Source organism: Barbus barbus (genome assembly GCF_936440315.1).
Source record: "Barbus barbus genome assembly, chromosome: 26".
NCBI lineage: Eukaryota > Metazoa > Chordata > Actinopteri > Cypriniformes > Cyprinidae > Barbus > Barbus barbus.
This window is the reverse complement of record NC_136754.1, coordinates 61,912-84,870: the sequence shown is the minus strand read 5'-3', so window position 1 is coordinate 84,870 and position 22,959 is coordinate 61,912. Positions and strand designations below refer to the sequence as shown.

Here is a 22,959-nt window from a genome sequence, read left to right as displayed (position 1 = left end):
TACAGAGAGATGAAGATGTGTTTATTCTGGTGACGGTATCTCTCTCACACACACACACACACACTCGCAAGTGTGAATTAAACTCACCTCCATGGATAAAACACTGCCCTTCATCACACCGTCCACCTGAGACAGTGAATTCTCCTCCGGCTGTAAACCACACACACGAGACACAGTATGATGCATCACATTACCTCAAAAAGTATAAGCAGGAATTCAGCTCTATTCCAAGTAAATTACAACTCAATTTAGATTCATTCTTCAGTTTGTAACAACAAAAATCATGTTTACAGAACCACATTTACAATGAAACCAGAACACAGGTGGACAGCATTTAAAATTGAACCATCACACATTTTATAGTTTAATGAAAAATCTTGTGAAAACAAACCTGGGTCACATTTCACCGTAAAAAAAAAAATATATATATTTGTTTTTTTGCATCACCACATTATTTTCATGACAATTATGAACATTTTTCCTCCACAGTTTCATTACCTTACTTTAAGTGTTTTATTATTATTCTCAAAGATGATTCATCAAAATCAAAATACTGTAGTACAAATATTTTTACATATAAAATCAGCATAAACTAAAGGCAGGATAATAAACACTATTATTTGCATTATGGTAATAAGAACATACAGACATTTCTTAATTATGACAACAATGTCAAAGTAAAAAAGTAACCCATATTTCTCTTTATGCACACAACAGTACGCCTATTTTTATTTGCATTGTGACTGACATTATTTATTACAATTAAGAACAACCTTACTTTTGATTTTTGTTGTTATTTGTTATTATTCCCAAAGACGATTCTCATCAAAAATAAAATGTAATACAAATATTTTTTTATTAAATGAGCATATATTAAAAAGGCAAGAGAATAAACACGAATATAGAGTAAGTTTTCTTAATTATCACGAAAACTGTGCACAAAAATATAAATGCTTTTTATGCAGAATATAATTTCTTATTCCTTCCTTTTGATTTTGTGGTGACATTTTACATCTCAAACAACATCATAATTCGTGCACTTGGTCAAAAATTCCTGATTTGTCGCATTAAAGACTCCAGCACATCTGCCCTAAAGACAAACATGATTTTTGTTGTTTTTTCACAAACTGACAGTCAAGTCTAAACTATAGTCTGAGCCACAGATGTTGTTACAGTCTATAATAGTATTTTATCATGAATATTCATTGCAATGTCGTACCGCTGTCCTGGGATCACCGTTGATGGAGTTGAGTCTCCTCATGGACACCTGTCGTGACAGACTGATCATCTCCTCCCTGAGACACAAACACATTCAGCTTCAATTGAGATATTTTCTCTAAATATATTTCCAAGGTCAAAGGTCACAGACTCACATTCTGGTGCTGAGCGCTCGTTTAAGCTTCCTGTTCTTGCGTCTAAGGTGACAGTTAACGAAAATGATGGCAATGACAATGACGACGACCAAAACCCCGACGACAGACGCTCCTATTATGATGAGGAGAGTCTCTGATAGGCTTCCCAGAGCATGAGCGAATCCAGGAGTATGTTCTAAAACTAAACAACAACAAAAAAATAAAACTAGAATTATGAATGTTCAGATTTCAGTTCAGGAAATGTATGCAAATTAGTGCATAATCAATTAGATTGCCCACCGCATTCAAGCAGGCTCAGGTAACCCCACTGCTCAAAAAAACCTACATTAAACACTTCACTTACACATAGTTACAGACCTGTCTCTCTCCATCCATTCATAGCGAAAACACTCGAACGAGTTGTTTTTAACCAGCTATCCTCATTTCTTTTACTGAACAACAAACTGGATGCTAAACAGTCAGGTTTCAGGAGTGGCCATTCAACTGAGTCTGCGCTACTCTCAGTCACTGAAGCCCTGCGAATTGCAAAAGCTGATTCCAAATCATCAGTCCTCATTCTGCTGGATCTCTCTGCTGCTTTTGACACTGTCAATCATCAGATTCTCCTGTCTACCCTCTCATCACTGGGCATCACTGGGATTCCACTTCGCTGGTTTGAATCCTATCTCACCGGTAGGTCTTTCAGGGTGGCCTGGGGAGGGGAGGTATCCAAACCACATCAACTGGTCACTGGAGTTCCTCAGGGATCGGTTCTTGGACCCTTCCTCTTCTCCACATACACTACATCACTGGGTCCCATCATACATGCACATGGCTTCTCCTACCATTACTATGCTGATGACACACAGCTCTATCTCTCTTTTCAAACAGATGACCCAACAGTAGCTGCACGCATCTCAGGCTGCCTGGCGGACATCTCGGCATGGATGAAAGAACATCACCCACAGCTCAATCTGGCAAAGACGGAGCTTCTCGTCTTCCCTGCTACTCCAGCTCTACAGCATGATTTCACCATCCAGCTAGGTTCATCCCCATCAAGTTTGGTCAGAAATCTTGGTGTAATCTTTGATGACTAGCTGACTTTTAAAGACCACATTGCAAAAACTGCTCGATCTTGCAGGTTTGCACTGCACAACACCAGAAAGACCAGGCCCTGCGTAATGGAGCCTGCTGCACAACTTCTTGTCCAGGCCCTTGTCATTTCTAGGCTGGACTACTGCAATGCTTTTCTAGCTAGACTTCCATCATGCACAATCAAACCTTTACAAATGATTAAGAACGCAGCAGCACAACTGGTCTTCAACGAACCCAAAAGGGCCCGTCACACCTCTGCTAAATGAATAAATGTTAAATGTACCTTTAATTTAATTTAATTTATTAAAATTATTAAAAATGAAAATTAAATAAAAAATTTAAAATGTAAATAAATTAAACTTAAGTGACAAATATATAGAAAATAGAAATAAAATAGAAATTCTATTATAAAATAGAAATAAGCCTATTTTTTGGATTAAATTGTTTTTTTTTTGCATGTGAAATTATTTTCATGGCAATTAAGAATATTTTCCCTCCATTTAAAAAAAATATATAATTCTCATTATTGTCAAAGATGATTACCATTAGATTCTCATCAAAATAAAAAATATTGTAAGATAATTAATTTAATATTAAATCAGCATAAATTAAATAGCAAATAAACAGTAACTAATATACAAACACTTTACATTAACAATAATATATAAACATTATTTTTTTTGCATTATGATATTAATAATGCAAGGAGGTTTTCTGCATTATTATGAAAATAACGCCACAGTGCAACAATGCTTTTTATGTGGAATATAATTAAAATAAAATAAAAATACAATTAAAAATTAAATAAACTATATTGAATCACCACATGGAGGCAGTAGAATCACAAAAGTAGACAAACATTGACTAAATAATGGAAAGTTTTTCCATTGAAAGGCGGTGGTGTTTCAATTAGTTTCTGAGTCACTGTCGGCTGTGATTAAGATCTAAATTTACACAATTGTGCAAATCATTATGAGGAAGTCAGAGAAACATGGGTCGTATGGTAACAACCAACAGAAAAACATCCAGAGCAGACAACGAGACGGGCCACAAACACAAGAACAGAAATGTTTCCAGAATCAAACTTCCTCGGCTATTTAAAGCACATTTTCTGCTGACGCCAACAAAGCTGATGTTGGGACTGCTATTTTTACTTACATTTCCAATGTTCGCTTTAAGATTAAAATCGTGTACTATAGAAACATAAGAGTATTCAGTGATGCTAATAATAATCTGTATAATTTACCAATATTCAACCCTGGCACAGTCAGCAAAAAATAATATTTTTTGTAATTATTTAAAAATATATACATTTTAATTACTACATTTCTTTATAAAAATAATATTTAATTGTCTTTTTTCCCTGTATAAAATAAAAAACAAAACTCTCAAACAGGGTTTTACCAGAATGAGTCAGAACAGTATAGAAATAAATGAGAGAATTCATTCTGTAATGATCATTAACATGATGACGCTCCCATAGAAGGACATCTTTAAGAGAAGTTTGTGGGAAAACCCATACGGTTGAGTTCATCGGTCAGTGTGATGACCGGGTCTTGTGTCATTCATTTCTTCAGTAGATTAAACACCTACTTCTGATCTCCACTTTAAACTCGGCTTTAGCGATTCCCACGCTGTTTGCTGTCTGGCAGATGTACACGCCTTCATCCGTCACGTTCAGAGGCCTAACAAACACCAGTCTGTCCTCCTTAACCAACACTCCCGCCGGCAGACGGCCGTCCTTCCTGAACACACACAGACAAACGCCAGTGGATATAATTATCTGTACTGTTCATTAATAGAGTTCAGCTCAGGGTTGGGCATCCTTTCAATTTTATCAATTCAAATTCCGATTCAGCTTATTGAATCCAATTCCCAGTTTTGATTCCAGTGTGGTTTAAAAAAGAAGAAGAAATGAAGTCAAACATTTAGATATCAAAAATGTTTATTCTAATTGCTGCTGAATACCATGAACAAAAATCAGCTTTCTGCATAAAAAAAGGACTCGATTAAGAGCTGTTTGTGCACAAAAGAGAGCTGCATGATTCTGGATCAATTGAGACTTTATTATTATTTTTTTTTTTTTTATCTAGGTGGTAGTTCTCTTACAATTCTGAAGAGAAAATATTAGACATCTAAACAAAATCTCATGCAATTTATGAGTGGAATGATTTCATTACTGGATGAATCAGTGTTTTGGAATGAATCTCTTGAATGAATGATTCAAAGACAAATACATTTTTAACAGCCCCTTTTCGCCACCTAAAAAAAAAAAGTGAATAGGTGGAACTGAAATTTTAATTTTACAACAAGTATCCGATTCTGGAATTGGAGTTGATTTCCGATTCCCAACCCTAGTTCAGCAGATGATTTTTAAAGCTAAAAAAGGCAGCAAGACACGTTCTTTGGAGTGGAAACTATTAGATATGTTAGAAACCCTTTACAGGTTGATTTCTTAAATGAATCTAGCAATTAAAAATTAATATATAATATAAAAACAACTGTTTTCTGTGTGAATATGTTATAATGTAATTTATTGCTGTGATCAAAGCTGTATTTTCAGCATCATTACTCGTCTTTTTTGCAGTGCAGTGGTTTCCACAAAACTATATTGTGCAGCACAACTGTGTTCAACATTGATAATAATCAGAAATGTTTGTTGATCAGTAAATCAGTATATTATTATGATTTCTGAAGATCATGTGACACTGAAGACTGGAGTAATGATGCTGAAAATACAGCTGCAGATCACAGAAATAAATTACAGTTTAACACATATTCACATAGAAAACAGCTGTTTTAAATAGTAAAAATATTTCACATTTTACTGTATTTTTGATCAAATAAACGCAGCCTTGGTGAGTAGAAGGGACTTCTTTTAACAAAGAAAATCACTGAAAATTCAGCATTGCATTTAAGAAATAAATTACATTTTTATTATATTTATTATATTTTATATTATATTTACATAGAAAAAAAGTTATTTAAAAAAAACAAAACAAAAAAAAAAGTTATTTTTATCAAATAAAAGCAGCTTTAGTGAGCAGAAGAGACATTAACCATTAAAATTTTGAAACACCTTTCAGAAAACAAGATGCATATTATGCATATTATTTTGGATCTACATCTATGATTTAAAAATGTTCATATATTTGAACTGGGAAACCAAACAAACACACAGCAAGAAAATCACTTTTTGAAAAACTGCATTTGCAATCCACATGCTTCAGATTAAATGTGCACGATGGCTGTTTTCCCCTCTTCCTCCTTCAGTATCTGTGTTTAATCTGCTGCAGGTGACTGTAACCCCCAGACAGGTGTGAATCAGGACACACCCCGATACCGACTGACCCACACACACACACACACACACACACACACAGCGCATTCCTTGAGCCGATACCCCACATCATCACACGGCTGCAGCGACGCCAAACACCACATTAAACGCATCTCAGGTTTCGGACCTTTGCTGTAATTATCATCCGAGTATCATGTGACTCCTGCAGCCTGTTACCAGTTCATTCTCCAGCACTACCGGAATGAAAGCATCTTTTCAGCAACCGTATGCATGCAAATATGACCGACACACCATGCAACCTTAATAAAGCACCAACACGCATGATCTGAGGACTCGTTCATGTCTGGAGAAGCATGCATGACGACGCACACTGGATGCATTAAACGCTGTTAATTGCAGTTGATGCGCTGCATCTTTAATCCAGTGCAAAGCCTGTGTTTCTGTGCCGGTTAAAACAATCATTACAGGACAGGAGGGTTATTTAGGGCTTAGCGTGTGTCTCGATACACCCCACCCTCATCATTTAGCATCCTGCTCTTTTTTTTCTCTCTTCACTATCCCGTGCATGAAAAGCACCCTTTTTGGCTCTTTGCTCTCAGGTTGCAACGCGACACTGAAGCTTTTATTTTATCCTGAAAGGAGCATGTGAATATGCATCGCTGCAATTCAGAGGCCTTTGTAATCGTGTGTTAAAAAGAACGAAAGGAAGAGGAAAATAAAGAGAAAAAGGAAGAGGGAGTGGAAAACTAGTGTTTTTGTAGGGATTTTGCGATGTTGATAAATCAGTTCGACGCTCATGCAAATAAAGCGTGCTGAGTTTAAATAACTGTGGTGGGTGAACTGACAGACAGCAGCGTAATCGACTAATAAACAGGCCTGTGGTTTACAGTCACGCCAACAGACTAATGAATACGACAAACATGAGAGTATTTGCCAAAATCACAATCTCTGATCTGACTGGCTGTGTTCATCTCCAGGAGTCAGTTAGGGCTGAGTAATACGGAGCTAAATATATTATGCTAAACACTAAAAAAATAAATACTAAATTACACAAAAAATTGTATAAAATAAAAAATAAAATAATAAAATAATAAATAGAAAATACTAAAATAAACACTAATACTAAAATAGTCAAACAAATACATATTAAAACAATCACTAAGTACTAATATTAAAAACAGTAAATATTAATACTAAAATAGTAAAATCATAAAACAGTAAAAATAAATACTGAATACTAAAATAAATAATAGTAAAAATAAATATTAAAATAAATACTAAATACTAAGAGTAAAAATAGTTAAATGGTAAAAGAAATACAACATACAAAAATAAATATGAATACTAAAATAGTAACAAATATAAAATACTAATGCTAAAAATAGCAAACTAGTAGAAGTCAATACTAAACACTAAAATAAATAGTAATACTGAAATAGGAAAGAAAAACTAAATAATAAACTTTCTCTACATGGACACAAAGATTAACTTGATTTAATTATTTTCATTTATATGCACTAAATTAACAATGCATAATATAATCAGCAATATTTATGGAAATTAATGGCCAAATAAAAGGCACATTATAATCATTGTAATTGTATTCACAAAGCTGCTTAATTTTATACTGCCAGCAAAATCACAAGAATATTGTGAATGCCCAATATAATCACCAGCTCACCTGCATTGAACTAGACTGATGCAATGAGTGCTGATGAAGAACTAGATAGTTTGTTGCACTAAATGGTATTCAGACATTTAGTAAAAAGATTTTTGACTGTGATCAGAATTTCTGTCCATCCAAAAAAAAAAAGTTCTACGTGCCAATCTATTGTGGTTTAGTCTATCTCATATGCTTCACTTCCCCTAAAACAACAGGCAAAAACAAAGCTAACTGAGGTTAGTCACTTCACACATCAGTCAGACTGACTCTTCCTGTGGAAGGGGGCGGTGTTTGGTCAGAATAAACTGCAGATCCTCCCCAGTCTGGCTCTGTGAAACTGTGTTACCTGCTCCATGTGACGTTTTGCGGCAGCGGGTTTCCTTTAACCACACATCTGAGCTCGGATCCGGAGTGTCCGATACTCCAGGAGCCAGAATCAACAATCACTGCATCAGGAGGAACTGAAGCACAAACACAGGGTCACATCAGGGACATTATTATAAATAACGAAAACTATACAAATGAACATTAACTCAAATATAAAAATATTACCTTAAAAAAAAAAATATTTTCATTCAGCTAGTTCCCAAGGAAACATTTATCATTTAGTTTATCTAATAATTTACTTGATCTAATAAAATAAACAAAAACAAACAAAAAAGACTACAGACAAAAAATATATTAAAAAATAAACTAATAATTTTTTTTAAACAATTAAAACCTTTAAATAAAAAAATTTAAAAATAGAAACTAATTCAAATTATTAATTAAAACTATTTAATAGTATTTTGTTGATACTGAAATAACACTTTATCATTATTACTTTGAAATAAAATAATGAACATTAATTGACAAAATAAAATATTTTTAAAAAATGTAACATTATTTTAATTCAGCTAGATCCCAAGAAAACATTTCTCGCTTTCATTTAGTTTAACTTGATGTACTAAAATAACTAAAACTGAAATAAAAAATAAAAGCTATATAGACATATGAAAAAACTAATAAAACAAACAAAAAAAATACTAAAATTAACAAAAATTACAATTAAAACAATAATGCAAACTATTAATAAAATCTATAACAGTATTTCAATGAAACAAAAATAACAGTATCAGGGTTATTATCATTAACTAAAACCATTAAAAAATGCATTACTTAAAATAAATTGAACATTAAAGTAAAATTAATTAATTTAAAAAAATGGAATACAAATGAGAAAAATTAACTTTAACCCTAAATATTAACCAACTACAATATCTCTAAGAAAAAAGCAGCATGAACATTCTGCAAAATGTTTCTTTTTGTGTTCTGCTGTATTCTTTTTGTGTTAAGTCACACGGCTTCTTTATTTTTGGGTGATGTATTTAAGGATAACTCACAGTGCACCACGAGCTCGTTGCTGATTCTGTGCGGGCCGTCCAGAGCCGGATGCCACACCAGACAGTCTAGCTGCCGTGTGTTCATGCTGCGCAGCGGATGCAGAGAAAACCGCGAGGTTACAACTCCATCCTCTCCAGTCCGGTTCTGCGACTGCCCGGGAAGGTCCGTGTCCCAGGACAAACGCGGCGGAGGGTGTCCAACCGCACGACAGAGAGCAGCGGCGCGGAACGACTGGCCTTCCTCCAGAATCACCGGCTCCAGAGAGGAGATCGGCAAAACTAATGAAGGAGAAACACAGAGCAAGCTCTATATTAAAGCACATTAACACTCCAAACTGTGGCATTTTAGAACACAGAACAGTACTACAGTACTTTAAGGTGGAATATATACACAATAACAGGCCAAATAACGTACTATTTTAGTATCTTTGAGATACTAAAAAATATTTGTTCTTTTTAGTATCTTTTAGATACTATTATAGCTTATAGAGACAGATGAAGTACTGTATTAAAGCATATTAACACTGCAAACTGTGGCATTTTAGAACACTGAATAGAACTACAGTACTTTAAAGTGAAATATATAACACAATAACATAAGAACAGGCCAAATAAAGTGTTATTTTAATATCTTATATATACTATTATAGTTTTTGTTAATTTTTAATTTTAGTTAAAGTTTGTTTTATATACTTTTATATACATATATAAAAATAAATATACAAATATAATATATATATATATATATATATATATATATATATAAGCAAAATACATAGCTCCTATATTTTACAACATATAACTTTATATTTTAAGGCAAGACACTACAGTCAAATAGGGTAAAAGTTATAACTAATAGATATCAGAATACTCCCCCAGTTGATTAATGACAGTACATTATGACAAATGTTTTTATTACAAGTTTCCTGAAATATTATGTTTAAATATGCAAATGGAGAATGTCTAATTTAATATGCACTAATTTTCATACATTTTCCTGAATACTGGATAAAGCCAGGATCAAAATCTTTGTTTGATTTTGTTGACAGAGATGAAGGTTTTTACAGAGGGGATTTTGGATTTCTCCATTTATTAACCCATAAATCAGAAAATACTGTCAATAGACAGAAATTTTTTTTTTTACACTATGTTTATAAGAATAAAATGTTATAAAAATCAGTGTGAATGATATACAAACAAACCCCTCAGTAAAAACCTTCGGAATATAGATGGGAATAAAACTGTAAGTTTTGGTGTTTGTAAGTGCTGCTGAAGTGGAGAAAAAACTCACAACCTTTAAAAATATGCGTTTTCTCTATGTTTTTAGGTATAATGTGTTATAAAAATCAGTGTGAATGATATACAAACAAACCCCTCAGTAAAAACCTTCAGAACATAGAGAGGAATAAAACTGTAAGTTTTGTTGTATATAAGTGCTTCTGAAGTGGAGAAAAAACTTTTAAATATATAGATTGTAATGAATATTAAAAGATGCACATAGATGAAGTGCAATGAAATAAACACTTAAATTGGTATTTAAAATAATTTCCTTAATAATAATAAGTTATGGAAACAAAATAGACAAAAAACTCTAAATTTGGCAGTGCATGAAAATAATAATGATTTAGCCAGTGTAAAACATGGCCAGTACTCATACAGTACATATATACAATATATTGCCAAAAGTATTGGGTCACCCCCTTCTAATGAACAGGTTTGACTACTTTAGTAATTTCCATGAAAACAAATCTTAATGTTTAAGCATATAATGATATTCTAGGGAATTGTGTGTTTTTAATTTTATAGCAACAGTTTGGACAGGAGCCTTTTCTAGTCTAACATGACAGTGTCTCTGTGTATAAGGCAAGGTTCAAAAAGAAATGATTGATTGAGTCAGTGTGGAAGAACTTGACTGGTCTTGATCCCAGCTGAACACCTCTGGTGTGACTTTAAATGCAGACCTTGAGCCAAAAACTCATCACCAAACACCAATGACTTGTATTTGGGTACAGTCATTTTAGACACTTTCAAAACTGTTGCAACAGAGATGGAAATAGAGTTTAAAATATAAAATTCACAGCATGATGGTAATGGTATCTGTAACTTAAAAATTACCCAATGGTAAGGTATATTATAGTTAATCTGTTAGTAGTTTTTACTGTAAAAATATTTTTACTTCCTGAAATTCTACAACACAGAGCTATTACAAAAGCAAAGTTATTTTTAAACTGGTAAGTTTAGCAGAAATCCAAAAACGTGTTGATTTTGTATGGTACAGCAGATTAACAGTTTAACAGATCTTCCTTTTGCAAACAGAAGTGAAATGAAGCTTGAGAAAATCAATTGACATGTGAAAAGAGGGAATCTTACTCCAGACAGTCAGACTGATGTCTCTCTCGAAGTTTCCGGAGGGAAAGATGGAGATGTGGCAGGTGTATGTGGCCTGATCGGTCTTCTTTGTGTTCAGAATTAACAGCGTGGAGTCAACGGTCGGGTCGGAGCTCTCGAACTGAACACGATTCAGAAAATCAGGAGACACTGAAATAAAACAACGGAAGAAGAACATTACTTTCAATCAGAGGCAAAGTCTCAGGAGACTAAAAAAAAAACACCACAAAATAGACAAATAGTTGTTTAAATAGTTTATAGTCAACTCCTGGTCCTTCTTTGAATCCTATCTTCTTTGACATCCTATCTGGAAATCAAAGGCAAACAGCAGTATTTGTGACTGGGTAAATGTCAATGTAATGTGACTCCACTGAAACCAAATCGATTGTCTTGAGATCTTATCTTTTCATCATAATTCTTGTATTTTATCATACAGACTGAGAATCACCAGAAGATGCCGAAAGAGCTTTTGCTGCTTAATCAAAAACTGCAGGTTTAATCCAAATTATAGGTGATTTTTTTTGTGTTTACATTAGTGCTGTCAAATGATTAATCGCATCCAAAATAACAGTTTGTGTTTAGATAATATGCATTTATACTGTGTATATTTATTATTTATATATAAGTACACACACATACAGTAAATATTTTGAACATATTTACATGTATATATATTCTAATATTGGAGAGGGTGGAGAGGGGAAGGGGTGTAGAGAGGAGGAGGGGTGTAGAGAGGAGAATGGGGTGGAGAGAGGAACGAGTGTAGAGAGGGGTAGGGGTGTAGAGAGGGGAAGGGGTGTAGAGAGGGGTAGGGGTGTAGAGAGGGGAAGGAGTGTAGAGAGGGGAAGGAGTGTAGAGAGGGGAAGGAGTGTAGAGAAGGGTAGGGGTGTAGAGAGGGGAAGGAGTGTAGAGAAGGGTAGGGGTGTAGAGAGGGGAAGGAGTGTAGAGAGGGGTAGGGGTGTAGAGAGGGGAAGGAGTGTAGAGAAGGGTAGGGGTGTAGAGAGGAGAATGGGGTGGAGAGAGGAACGAGTGTAAAGAGGGGTAGGGGTGTAGAGAGGGGAAGGAGTGTAGAGAGGGGTAGGGGTGTAGAGAGGGGAAGGAGTGTAGAGAGGGGAAGGAGTGTAGAGAAGGGTAGGAGTGTAGAGAGGGGAAGGAGTGTAGAGAGGGGTAGGGGTGTAGAGAGGGGAAGGAGTGTAGAGAAGGGTAGGCGTGTAGAGAGGAGAATGGGGTGGAGAGAGGAGAATGGGGTGGAGAGAGGAACGAGTGTAGAGAGGGGTAGGGGTGTAGAGAGGGGTAGGGGTGTAGAGAGGGGAAGGAGTGTAGAGAGGGGTAGGGGTGTAGAGAGGGGAAGGAGTGTAGAGAAGGGTAGGGGTGTAGAGAGGAGAATGGGGTGGAGAGAGGAACGAGTGTAGAGAGGGGTAGGGGTGTAGAGAGGGGAACGAGTGTAGAGAGGGGTAGGGGTGTAGAGAGGGGAAGGAGTGTAGAGAGGGGTGGGGTGTAGAGAGGGGAACGAGTGTAGAGAGGGGTAGGGGTGTAGAGAAGGGTAGGGGTGTAGAGAGGGGAAGGAGTGTAGAGAGGGGTAGGGGTGTAGAGAGGGGAAGGAGTGTAGAGAAGGGTAGGGGTGTAGAGAGGGGAAGGAGTGTAGAGAAGGGTAGGGGTGTAGAGAGGAGAATGGGGTGGAGAGAGGAACGAGTGTAGAGAGGGGTAGGGGTGTAGAGAGGAGAACGAGTGTAGAGAGGGGTAGGGGTGTAGAGAGGGGAAGGAGTGTAGAGAAGGGTAGGGGTGTAGAGAGGGGAAGGAGTGTAGAGAAGGGTAGGGGTGTAGAGAGGAGAATGGGGTGGAGAGAGGGGTAGGGGTGTAGAGAGGGGAAGGAGTGTAGAGAAGGGTAGGGGTGTAGAGAGGGGAAGGAGTGTAGAGAAGGGTAGGGGTGTAGAGAGGAGAATGGGGTGGAGAGAGGAACGAGTGTAGAGAGGGGTAGGGGTGTAGAGAGGGGAACGAGTGTAGAGAGGGGTAGGGGTGTAGAGAGGGGAAGGAGTGTAGAGAAGGGTAGGGGTGTAGAGAGGGGAAGGAGTGTAGAGAAGGGTAGGGGTGTAGAGAGGAGAATGGGGTGGAGAGAGGAACGAGTGTAGAGAGGGGTAGGGGTGTAGAGAGGGGAACGAGTGTAGAGAGGGGTAGGGGTGTAGAGAGGAGAATGGGGTGGAGAGAGGAACGAGTGTAGAGAGGGGTAGGGGTGTAGAGAGGGGAACGAGTGTAGAGAGGGGTAGGGGTGTAGAGAGGGGAAGGAGTGTAGAGAAGGGTAGGGGTGTAGAGAGGGGAAGGAGTGTAGAGAGGGGTAGGGGTGTAGAGAGGGGAAGGAGTGTAGAGAAGGGTAGGGGTGTAGAGAGGGGAAGGAGTGTAGAGAAGGGTAGGGGTGTAGAGAGGGGAAGGAGTGTAGAGAGGGGTAGGGGTGTAGAGAGGGGAAGGAGTGTAGAGAAGGGTAGGGGTGTAGAGAGGGGAAGGAGTGTAGAGAAGGGTAGGGGTGTAGAGAGGAGAATGGGGTGGAGAGAGGAACGAGTGTAGAGAGGGGTAGGTGTGTAGAGAGGGGAACGAGTGTAGAGAGGGGTAGGGGTGTAGAGAAGGGTAGGGGTGTAGAGAGGGGAAGGGGTGTAGAGAGGGGAAGGGGTGTAGAGAGGGGAACGAGTGTAGAGAGGGGTAGGGGTGTAGAGAGGGGAAGGGGTGTAGAGAGGGGAAAGGGCGGTAGTTCAATGCAGAGTGCAAATTCTGAGTATGGGTCACAATATTTGGCCACACGTCACTTCACCACCCATTGACTTCGGTGCGAAGTCTGGTCTCAAGTTGAGCCACCTTTGAAGACAAGAAGTTTGTTTGCCATTAACAATGAGTGGCAAACGCATGAATCTATAATTAAACTGGGGAGTTTGTCACCCCTTGTGTACTTAAATCACAATCACACAGTCACATTGGTTCACAGTAAAAAGGGTTCACAGTCACATGGCTTCAGTTTCACAGGTTCACAGTTGCAAAGGTTCACAGTTGCGTACGCTTCATGTTCGTTTTGCCCAATTGGTAGAGTGGTTTGTTAGCAATGCAATGGTCATGGGTTTGATTCCAGAAAACAAACTTGGATATGCTCTAAACTGATTTGAGTACAAACATCTGCCAAATGCAGAAATGTTAAAGGATTATTTGTAAATTGGTTTATTGTTATCACTATGGGTCAAGCAACAAAAGCTGCAGTAGTGACATTGTTGTATTTAAGCTACTTATAGGAGTCACAGAAGCCTTAGACAGGCTTGGCCCCGCATCACTGCTTGCAGTTATATTTTGAATTGTTTTTAGCTTTATTTTTTTTAGTTTTTCATTTAAATGTTAAGTTTTTAAATTTTGTTGTATGCATTTGTCATTTTAATTTAATTTCTTTGTTTTAAAAATGTGTATAGGTAGTATTTATAAAGTTTTAGTTTTGGATCTGTTTTTAGTGGTTTTAATACTACAATTGATTGCTTCTGTTGTCCTCATTTGTAAGTCACTTTGGATAAAAGCGTCTGCTAAACGACTAAATAAAAAAAGAATTAAATTAATATTTTATATTAAATATAAATATAATGAACATATAAACATATTTTTCTTAAATATACACATGCATGTGTTTGTATTTATATATACACATAATAAATATACACATTTTACACACATAACATAAACAATTTATTTTGGATGCGATTAAATCATGATTAATCGTTTGACCGCACTAGTTTACATTTTATTTCAGTCAGTTTTTTTCCTAATTTTCATTTAGTTTAACTACATGTATTAAATTAACTGAAACTAAATTGAATTAAAAAAATATATAGACATTTAAAAAGAAAACAAAAACTAATAAATTACAAAAAAACAACTAAATTATTACAACTGAAACGAAAAACAATATATATATAAAAAATAAAAATTCATAAACAAATCTTTAAAAACATTTTATTTCAGCTTATTTTGTTTTTCATTTACATTGTTTAACTTGATAACTAAAATAAAGTTGTTAAACTATATAAACTTTTTTTTAAAAACTAATAAAAATGACAAACAAAACACTACAAAATTACTAAAACTAATTAAAATGAAAAAGAAAAGAATATAAAAAGCATTAGTCTCTATGGTCTACTATGATAGTATCTCAAATAATACTAAAATAACACCATTTCAAACCAAGTATGAACTGATCATTTCTTTTGCTCATTTCCATTCCATGGCAGCCACAGCTCAAGCTTTACAGTGAAAACATTTTCAATTTGGGTCTGTTCTTCACACGAAAGATCACATGACTTCAGAAGACATGGAATATAAGTTATATCAGCTACTGTTATGATATTTTATGCTGCTTTTTGTTGCAACCCCAGTCCTTATTCACTGCCATTGTATGCAAAACAGCAGCATGAGCTCTTTTGTGTTTCACAGTAGAAAGAAAGAAAGTCATACAGGTTTGAGCTGATATGAGAGTGAGTAAATAATGACAGAATATTTAAAATCAATATTTTGTCGTGAATTAAAGCAATGCACTTCAACACAGGTGGCAGATATGAGTTGGTTCAGATAAAAGAGCCAATGAACACAATGCACCATTGAAAATATCTGTCATGACAAACGTCTCTAGGTGACAGACGCCCGTCAGAACACAATGCATGCAAGACTGTTTCCATTTAACAAATCTGCTGGGGGGAAAATAATGCTTGTGTCTGTTTGTGCTTCTCTGAGAGGAAGGAGATTTAATGACAAGAGGCGGATGAATCATCAAAACACATCAGTGTTATTGAGATACTATTATAGTTATTAAAATTCAACTATTTAACTTTATTTTGTAATAGTTCTTTAAAATGATTTTTTATTTAATAATTTTTTATTTTTTATTTTTTATTTAATTTAATTTTTTTGATTTTTTAATTTCATATTTGATAAGTTAAATAACTAACGTTTATTTAACTTCAATTGCTATTCTATAGTATCACTGATGTACTATTATAGATTTTATTTTGAATTCGAGAAATGTTGTAGCTAAAATAATATAAGTTTGTTATTGTCTATTTAAATTTTTTTCTAAAGTGTATTTATTATATTTTATTTATAAATTTAATTGATTTAATTTCAAGTAACAAATATGATCTGCTTTATTTTATTTTATATTCAAGAAAATATTATAGTGTTTTTATATTTTGATATGATCGATTTTAGTTAAAGTTTTAGTCATTTTGTTGTGTGTTTCTGTCATTTTCATTAGTTTTTTAATAAGTTTATGAAGTTTGTATTTTTTTAATTGAAATGTTACTTTTAGTACCAATTTAACAGTTTTTATACATTTTATTTTATTTCAGTTAACATTTATTTTATTCCAAGCAACAAAAATGGTTTTAGTTTTTGTTTAGTGAGCTATAATAACTCTGGAACACATGTCCAGGTCTCACACACAACATATTTCAGCCCAAAATCATGAGAACAGAAAATGAAGCCTGTTTTGTGGATCATTAAGATTTTTTGCATTGTGAAATCTGAGCCAGACATGTTTCTAACAGGTTTTGTGAGATTCACTCAACTAGTTTGTGTTTATAAATGGTGCAAACACACACACACACACACACACCTGTAGGTCCTTCAGTAAAGTGTCCAATGATAATCTGTTCTCGTTCTCCTCCTGGTTTCTGTCTGGACCAGGTCACTTGCACCACTTTTTCATCGGCCTCCACCTTAAAGCGGCAGGGCAGCCGGGTCTGCGTGCCGGAGAACGAGCGCAGGGCCAGGGACGGAGACGGCTCGATGAACTCACTGTGAACACAGACTGAGACATAAAGAGACAGTGTGAACATCTGCAAATAGCACTGAATGGATTTACTATTAAAGACGAGGTGAGGGCCGAGGACAGTTAATAATAAACCCATCATGATCCATCGCTCCTGCCCTACAAACATGTCACAGACACACAAGGACAATCCCATGCAGCACAACGAGAGGGTTACAGATTTGTGACCAGCCCAAAAATAAAATCAATGCTACATGCAAATAATAAAATACATCCTATATCGTTTGTTGCTGACATGCAAGGATGTATATATACACTAATACAAGCTTGCAACTGCTCTTGGTCATTATGCATTCACAAAATCATAAATCTGCAGTCTATATGCCAGGCAATCATTGTGCATGTGGTTGGGTTTGATTTTAAAGTAATAAGCAATAAACCGGAAAAAAAAAACTGGTCAAAACTGGTGTGTGTAATGCTGCAGTGTAATTGCAATTAACAGATTAATTGGGGGAAAAGAATTGTGTAAAAATATTTTTAAATGCAGTTGAAATTATTTGTAAAAGTAATGACTTGTAAATCTTCTCACTGTGCATTGCTATTCTTGTTGTGGTGAAGTTTTGCAGTATTGCAACCAGTGTTGGGTGTTACGCGTTACTGTAATTAAATTACTTATCCACTGAAAAACTAAAGTAAGGGATTACTGTTCATTTTTAGGTAATTTAATTACAGTAACTTGTAAAGTACTTGCGTTACATACAGTAAAACATTTAAACGGGGAAGTCGTGGCCTAATGGTTAGAGAGTCGGACTCGTAATCCAAAGGTTGCGGGTTTGAGTCTCGGGCCGGCAGGGATTGTAGGTGGAGGGAGTGAATGTACAGCATGTACACATGCATGCGTGTGTGTGTGCGTGTGTACACGTTAAAAGGATGGGTTAAATGCAGAGCACAAATTCCGAGTATAGGTCACCATACTTGGCCGTATGTCACTTCACTAAACAGTTCTAAAATAAGTATTGAATTTGAAATCTAAATTTACCTCTACAGATAAAATTGAATGCATTGAATTAACCCTCTGTGCACAGACTAAAATCAATCAAATCTAAAAAGGGTCTACTTTTATTTGTGTACACTGACAATAACAAAACACTGTGCTTTTCTAAAATAAACAAAACAAAGGGTGCGATTTCTGCCGTCTAGGTCTTCAACTTTCTACACATCAGAAACTCAGAGAATACTTGACACAAAGACATGAGAAATGTGTCTATAGAAAGCTTGAATTGTCTACTTTTAAATTAACGAATTCAAATCGAAGATTAATATTATCTGAATAATATTATTATTAATCTGTATGAAACTAAAGCGAGGTACAGTCTTTCCCGTATCTGAGCTCATTATATGCAGTCACCTGCGCGCAAATACCCTCACCTAGATACAGAAAAAGACACAAAAAAAAAAGATTCATCTAGTTTTCATCGTTTTTGAAAGAAGGCCTGCTATGAGGAATTTACCTCAGAAGAACAGTGCGATCTGACACCGCTTTATTCAACAGAGAAGTTTCTGTAATTTATTCTTACCTACATTAGTTAACATGTTATTTTTTACATAAACCTTTACAGATGTTACTAGTTGGGCTTTTCCTGAACATCTTGTCAAACTGAAATGTATTGTTTAACCTTTAAGATTTTTGTTATTCAGATATTTTGCTGTGTATTTCTATTTGTTAACCAAAGGAGGTTACATTTTTTATAAAAATGTTTAAGAATTACAGTTGTTGATGATGTTTAGTATCTTTATTGCTTTTAACGCTACATAACAAAAAGGAACAAAAACACAAATTTTCAACATAGATGCTCTTATACATTCATATGCAACAGTCAACAGATTACAAAAAAAACTACCTATACCTACATATACACAAGTACCCATATAAACACAAATACATATACACAAAAATAAAAATAATAACTATACAATAAAATCAAATAAAGGCCTCCTATTACAAAACATTTCCAACATATCTTCTATTATCTCTTCAGGTTTATCCCCATTGTTTTCTTTTCTAAAAACGCCATAAAAGGATTCCAGGCATCTTCAAAAATCTTACATCTGCCTTTAATAATATATGTTATTTTCTCCAGTGACATATTCATCGCCATTTCCTTAAGCCACATCTCTATACTTGGTGCCTCCAACTTTTTCCAATGAAGAAAATAAGTCGTTTAGCTTGTAAAATGCACATATCGATAAATATATATACTCTTCTTCTCAATTTTGGATTACTAGAATAGAGATGTAATATTAAAATTTTTGGTTCAAGAGGGATAATGACATTGATTATTTTATCTATAATACTCCATATTCTAAAATTTCAGGATCTCTTCAAACTCCTATACACAATGAAAGAAAGTATTTAGTAATAATGGAGTTATATAAACTCGCATTAGCCAGTTATATTGTAGTAATTTCAATCTTGTGTTAACAGTTTGTGTCTGAGCATTTCTACAGACCTCTCTCCAATCATTCAATGACATTTCCTCATTGAGGTCTTTCCTCCATATTTCTAATTGAGTTTGTAGACTCCTGAGATCCTTCTACAAACATGTTATATAGAAGGGAAAACCAGCCCTTTATTATAACAGTTTTTGGTGACTTCCTTTTCCAAACTGGTTAAAGGCGGTAAAGTTGTATACTTCTGGAATGACATAATAAAACTCCTTATTTGCAAATACCTATAAAAATGGTTTCTAGGCATGTCGAATTTAGTAATCAATTCTTGACATACGCGTGCATAGCAGCCATTGTGCTTGGCTCTCCAGTTGTTTTAGTGTTTTTGTTAGTTTTTCCTGTTCTTTGTTTGTCTAACACGATCAGTTTCTCGTGAGCACAGCTTTACAGAATCTCGCGGATCTGATCACAGACACAGAACAACAACACCCGGTCTCTGTTTTAATCATTCTCGGGGACTTTAATAAAGCAAATCTCTCCCGCGAACTGCCAAAATACAGACAGCATGTTACATGTCCCACCAGAGACAGTAATATACTGGATCACTGTTACACCACAATAAAGGACTCATATCACTCTGTCCCACGAGCAGCTTTAGGACTCTCTGATCACTGTTTGGTTCATCTTATTCCAACCTACAGGCAGAAACGTGTTAACTTGTGTAAATCTGTTAAACCTGTATTAAGGACTGTAAAGAGATGGACTGAGCCAGACAGAGCGGATTTTACAAGCCTGTCTCGACCTTAGTTTTTGAAGCTGCTGATGAACTCACAGAGACTGTAACATCTTATATCAGTTTCTGTGAGGATATGTGCATTCCTACCAGGACTCATCTAACTTATAACAACAATAAACCATGGTTCACTGCAAAACTCAGACAGCTCTGTCAGGCCAAAGAAGATGCTTACAGGAATGGGGACAGAGTCTTGTATAAACAGGCCAAATACACACTGGAAAAGGAGATCAGAGTGGCAAAGAGAAATTATTCTGATAAGTTAAGGATCCAATTCTCTTCCAGTGACACGGCTTCAGTGTGGAAAGGTCTGAAAGACATCACCAATTACAAGTCACCATCCCCCAGCACTGTGGAGAATCAACAACTGGTAGACGATCTTAATGAGTTCTATTGCAGGTTTGAAAAAACACCATTCACACCTCCAGCAACCCCCCTCTCTTCCACACCTGAACTGCAGATAAGAGAATATGACGTGCGCCAGGTCTTCAGAAATAACAAGAGAAGGAAGGCACCAGGCCCAGACAGCGTGACACCAGCTTGTCTGAAATCCTGTGCTGACCAGCTGGCCACCATCTTCACACAGATCTTCAACAGATCACTGGAGCTGTGTGAAGTCCCCTCATGCTTCAAACGTTCCACCATCATCCCCGTCCCAAAGAAACCCAAAATAACTGGACTTAATGACTACAGACCTGTGGCGCTAACATCTGTGGCCATGAAGTCACTTGAAAAACTGGTTTTGGCTCATCTGAAAGACATCACTGGACCCCCTGCAGTTTGCCTACAGAGCAAACAGGTCTGTGGATGATGCAGTCAACATGGGATTACACACTGCAACACCTGGACAGACCAGGGACTTATGTGAGGATCCTGTTTGTGGACTTCAGCTCGGCCTTTAACACTATCATTCCAGACCTCCTCCTGCCCAAACTAACTCTGCTCTCCGTCCCCACCTCCATGTCTCAGTGGATCACCAGCTTCCTGACAGACAGACAGCAGCTAGTAAGGCTGGGAAAATTCTCATCCAGCACTCGTACCATCAGCACTGGAGCTCCTCAGGGCTGCGTTCTCTCCCCACTGCTCTTCTCCCTCTACACCAACGACTGCACATCTAAAGACCCCTCTGTCAAGCTCCTGAAGTTTGCAGACGACACCACACTGATCGGCCTCATCCAGGACGGTGACGAGTCTGCTTACAGACAGGAGGTTAAGGAGCTGGCTGTCTGGTGCAGTCTTAACAACCTGGAGCTTAACACACTCAAAACTGTGGAGATGATTGTGGACTTCAGGAGAAACCCCCCTGCTCTCCCCCCACTCACCATCATGAACAGCACTGTGACTGCAGTGGAGTCATTCAGATTCCTGGACACCACCATCTCTCAGGACCTGAAGTGAGACATTCACATTGACTCTATTGTGAAAAAGGCCCAGCAGAGATTGTACTTTCTTCGCCAGCTGAGGAAGTTCAACCTGCCACAGGAGCTGCTGAAACAGTTCTACTCCGCCATCATTGAATCCGTCCTCTGCACTTCAATAACTGTCTGGTTCAGCTCAGCTACCAAATCTGACCTCAGAAGACTACGGAGGGTAGTCCGGACTGCTGAGCGAATCATTGGTACAACCCTCCCCACTCTCCAAGAACTGTACTTATCCAGAGTGAGCAAAAGGACTGGTAAAATCACTCTGGACCCCTCACATCCAGCACACTCCCTCTTTGAACTGTTACCGTCTGGTCGATGTTACAGAGCTCTGAGCACCAGAACGACCAGACACAGGAACAGTTTCTTCCCTCAGGCAATCCATCTCATGAACACTTGAACTCTTAACAATAAACATGAAACACACAACACTATCATACTTTTTATTTATTTTTTACACACATACTTATTACATTTCAAATTTGCACCTAACATACCTGTACATACTGAATTGTCTATTTTGTATATATATATATTTTTTTTTTTTGTGTTTGTGCTATTTGGCACATTGTCCATTTTTGTGTATTTGTACATTATTTTATTTTAATTTTCTTTACTATCTGTGTCCTGTCCTGTTGCTGTCATTCTGTCACACTCTGGAGCTACTACCACTAAAACAAATTCCTCATGTGTGCAAACATACCTGGCAATAAAGCTCATTCTGATTCTGATTCTGAAAGGACGTTAGTCTATCTTCCAAATACAAATCCTTTATATTTCTAATACCTCTCTCTGCCCATAATTTTATAGTATTACAGTTGTTTTAAAGCTAAAATGCTAAACTATTCTATGTTTGACTCAAATTGAAAGAACAAAGAGTTTAATTTCTATTAAGGTTTATGGGGATTTTAAGATGTAGCCTAATTAGCGATTTGGGTAACACTTTAGAATACTGTTTCTTACTTACTGCATAACTAATAAGGAATTACTGAAGAACTAACAGGTAATGATTCATTAAGACTTAGCGCACTACTGTTAACTACTAAGGAAGATGTGTTAACTAATCAGTATGTAATACAATTTTATGATTGTGTTAAGTAACAGTTAGCTAAACAATAACTAATGTATTCTGTCACACCTCCTGAAGAACTACTATTAATTATCTACTAGTTAAGGTTCAATAAAAATAACTATGAAATAACTACTAATGAACAATTATACGCAAATAGTCACTATAATAATCAGGTTGTGGCCCACAAATCAAGTACTTGAGCAAAAGTACAGATACTCAATAAAATATTACTCCAGTAAAATTATAAGTAGGCCTATTA

The 22,959-nt window shown here is 36.3% G+C and overlaps 1 protein-coding gene across 1 annotated transcript in view; it reads right to left on the bottom strand.

Annotated features, from left to right (window-relative positions):
- LOC306845847 (nectin-4-like) overlaps positions 1-22,959 on the bottom strand; it is a 31,215-nt gene that overhangs the window by 5,117 nt on the left and 3,139 nt on the right. The window contains exons 2-9 of the mRNA XM_079378832.1: positions 16,811-17,005; positions 11,164-11,331; positions 8,794-9,072; positions 7,758-7,872; positions 4,041-4,192; positions 1,374-1,554; positions 1,220-1,295; positions 88-150 (exon numbers count right to left, since the gene is read on the bottom strand). Of these exons, the coding sequence (XP_079234958.1) occupies positions 88-150; positions 1,220-1,295; positions 1,374-1,554; positions 4,041-4,192; positions 7,758-7,872; positions 8,794-9,072; positions 11,164-11,331; positions 16,811-17,005 (1,229 nt within the window). The remainder of the gene's footprint in view (positions 1-87; positions 151-1,219; positions 1,296-1,373; positions 1,555-4,040; positions 4,193-7,757; positions 7,873-8,793; positions 9,073-11,163; positions 11,332-16,810; positions 17,006-22,959) is intronic.